The following is a 2,915-nucleotide window of genomic DNA, read 5'->3' on the forward strand; positions in this document are numbered from 1 at the left end:
GTATTTGTTGTTATAGCGGCAACAGAAATACATCATCTGTGAAAATTTCAACTGTCTAGCTATCACGGTTCGTGAGATACAGCCTGGTGACAGACGGACGGACGGACGGACGGACGGACAGCGGAGTCTTAGTAATAGGGTCCGGTTTTTACCCTTTGGGTACGGAACCCTAAAACAACGGGTTGCACTCAGGGAGTGCCGGCAGAAGTGAAAAGTCAATCACTATTGCAGAATGTCTGCAGCACTATGTATAATTGAGGTTAACGCCGTCTAGCGTTATTTCGTCGCATTACTTGAAACCCCTAAGCACATCACTGTTAGTACTCGAGTTATATTAATAACAGTTAGAGGGAAACTCACTAGATGGCATTAAAATCAATAAAGAAAAACTCAATGAAGTAACAGTTTTTCGATCAGGTCACTTGTCCGTCTTACGTCTTACGGTCACGTGACACCTGTTACGAGTTTAAAAAATTTTCCCCATCACAAAAAGTGCACAGCGCCGCTAAAGAAGTTTTCACTTCAAAAATACTCAAATTGGACCACAGGGTTCAGAATAATCTTTAATATACTTTAATATACCAGAATCTTCAACACGAAGCAAACCAGAGAATTTATTGCCAATAGTTTTTCAACATTTCGTAATCACAGTGCAGAGGTAGGTCGGGGTTGCGCCAATCTTTGATTTCTTTATCAAACCAGAAATACTGTCCCTTCACCGACTGATCCACGTCCAAAGCCAAGTACGCTGGAGCTTTGCTAGATTCTTCTAATGTGAAAATACCAGATCCCCGAGTCATGGACGTCTGAACGAATCCAGGGTGAATAGAGTTTACAGAAATGTTTCTGTCAATTTCATTCTGTTGCGCAACTGTCAACGCACTTACTGCTATCTTGGAAATCCTGTACGCAAGCAGTTCAGTTTGATAAAAGTCCTCAGGCTTCAAGGTCTTAGTTTTGACTGAGTTTAAGAACCAACTAACAAATTCATCAACATCTGCTCTCTTTACATCCTTAATGGTCAGCCTGGCGATCCAATCTTGGTTCCTGATATTAGAAATATGTCCACAGTCGCTGGAGATGTTTACAACCCTAGCATCCAGCTTTAGGATAGGAAAGAAATGCTCTTGAATCGTCAGGATACCGAAATAATTTGTATTGAGGACACGTACTGCATCTTCGTAAGATGTCTCTTCGAAATTTTCTACGGTGATTGCAGCGTTATTAACAAGTATATCCAAGCCTCCATGCTGAAGTTTTACGTAATCCGCACATTTTTTAACACTTTTTGATTCAGTGACGTCTAATTGGTGAAAATAAGGGTTTAAACCTTTTGCTTTTAACTTTTCTACGGCGTCACGCCCTCGTTGCTCGTTTCTTGTTGTAATATAGACGGTTTCGACACCTCTTTTCAGTAATTCTTCGACAATAGCGAAACCAATGCCCTGATTTGATCCCGTCACTAAGGCTACTTTGTTGACCATGATAATGATGATGCCTGATACATTAAGTTAATTACTCTTCTTAAAAATATCCAATCGTGTACTATACAAGCTGCAGATATCTAATATTTATAAACTAATTTCGGACATTTATATATCGTATTTTGCTATCTATAGTATAATCTACAAATACGTGTCAGATCAATATACAGCGTGTGTTTTTGATACGATCACGTATCCGTTGTTTATTTTATTAAAAATGCACCACTTTTGTGGTTCCTTATAAATGTATTAAGTATTGTGACGCGATGACAAGTGATGACTAAAATAACACTAAAACGTTTGAATTTGTGATTATATAAAACTATACTATACGCTCTATGTGTCATTATGACTGTATTGCTTTACACTGTAATAATATTTACTTCAAATACACTGAATATCAACAGTATTTTCAATACAAGAAGAGAATTTAATAATATATGATCCCCTCTCCCCTCAAATGAACAAGCTTTTTTATGTTTTATTAAAATACAGGGTGCTTCCTGTAACAAGAGCAATAAATTAAACTGTAGGCTGTACTCCTCAAACATTTGTTCAGCAACTTTTGAAAATAACTCATGTTTTGATTTTTATTACAATTTAAAGTTTATTCTAAGACGCAATGTATTGCAAATTTTGTTATGTTTAAAGCGTGACACGCAACGTCAAATACACTGATGTTAGCGTACATTGAAGACAATATATATATATATATATATATATATATATATATATATTATTTATCGCAAAAAAAGACTTACAGGGTATTTACATATTTATGTTCCGCCAAACTGAGGACAGTTTGTTGGCGGATAAAGCGCTCTCTATCCTTTTGTGTTCTACCCACTTAACTTACATACTTATACCTAATACATTACTTAACTAGGGTTATGCCATACAAACAATATACCATTACTATTCACTACTATTATCATACAAATCTAAAAGTTTTGCTTGCAGCCTTTTCTTAAATATTTGCTTACTGCTACACTTATCTACTGTTGGACTTAATTGGTTAAGTATTTTAGGAATCATATGTTTGCGCGTTCTTTGGCCATAATAGTTATTCGCTTTATGTTCTACGTATGTTTGTTGCGTGCTTGCTCTGAGATTACGTAACGGTATTCTACGCGTTTTGAATTTGACTTGACCGTAATCATCCATACAAATTAAATGACTAACCTTCTCATGCACTGGTAAGATTTTTAATATTTTATACAATCGCTTGTAATTATTATTGCATTTGTTTTTAGTTTTTTTATCTACTAATATACTTTTTACTATTCTAATCTGTAGATTACAAATTTTATCAACGTAACTCTTAAACGTACGTCCATATGCAATTAATCCATAAGTAATTACCGACTCGGCTAGCGAGTGATACAAGATGTGCATTAATTTTCTACTTACTATGTTTTTTAAGCTAATTAA

At 35.4% G+C, this 2,915-nt stretch overlaps 1 protein-coding gene across 1 annotated transcript; it reads right to left on the reverse strand.

The window, feature by feature from the left end:
* Positions 1-614: 614 nt before the first annotated feature.
* Positions 615-1,484, reverse strand: LOC134658146 (carbonyl reductase [NADPH] 3-like). Its single transcript, XM_063513755.1, has one exon. The coding sequence runs from the start codon at positions 1,482-1,484 to the stop codon at positions 615-617; it is 870 nt and encodes a 289-aa protein (XP_063369825.1).
* Between the last annotated feature and the right edge of the window lie 1,431 nt (positions 1,485-2,915).

This window comes from Cydia amplana, chromosome 21 (genome assembly GCF_948474715.1).
Source record: "Cydia amplana chromosome 21, ilCydAmpl1.1, whole genome shotgun sequence".
NCBI lineage: Eukaryota > Metazoa > Arthropoda > Insecta > Lepidoptera > Tortricidae > Cydia > Cydia amplana.

Excerpts from the sequence above, each read along its gene's own strand:
- LOC134658146 (XM_063513755.1), bottom strand. The coding sequence starts at position 1,484 with ATGGTCAACAAAGTAGCCTTAGTGACGGGATCAAATCAGGGCATTGGT.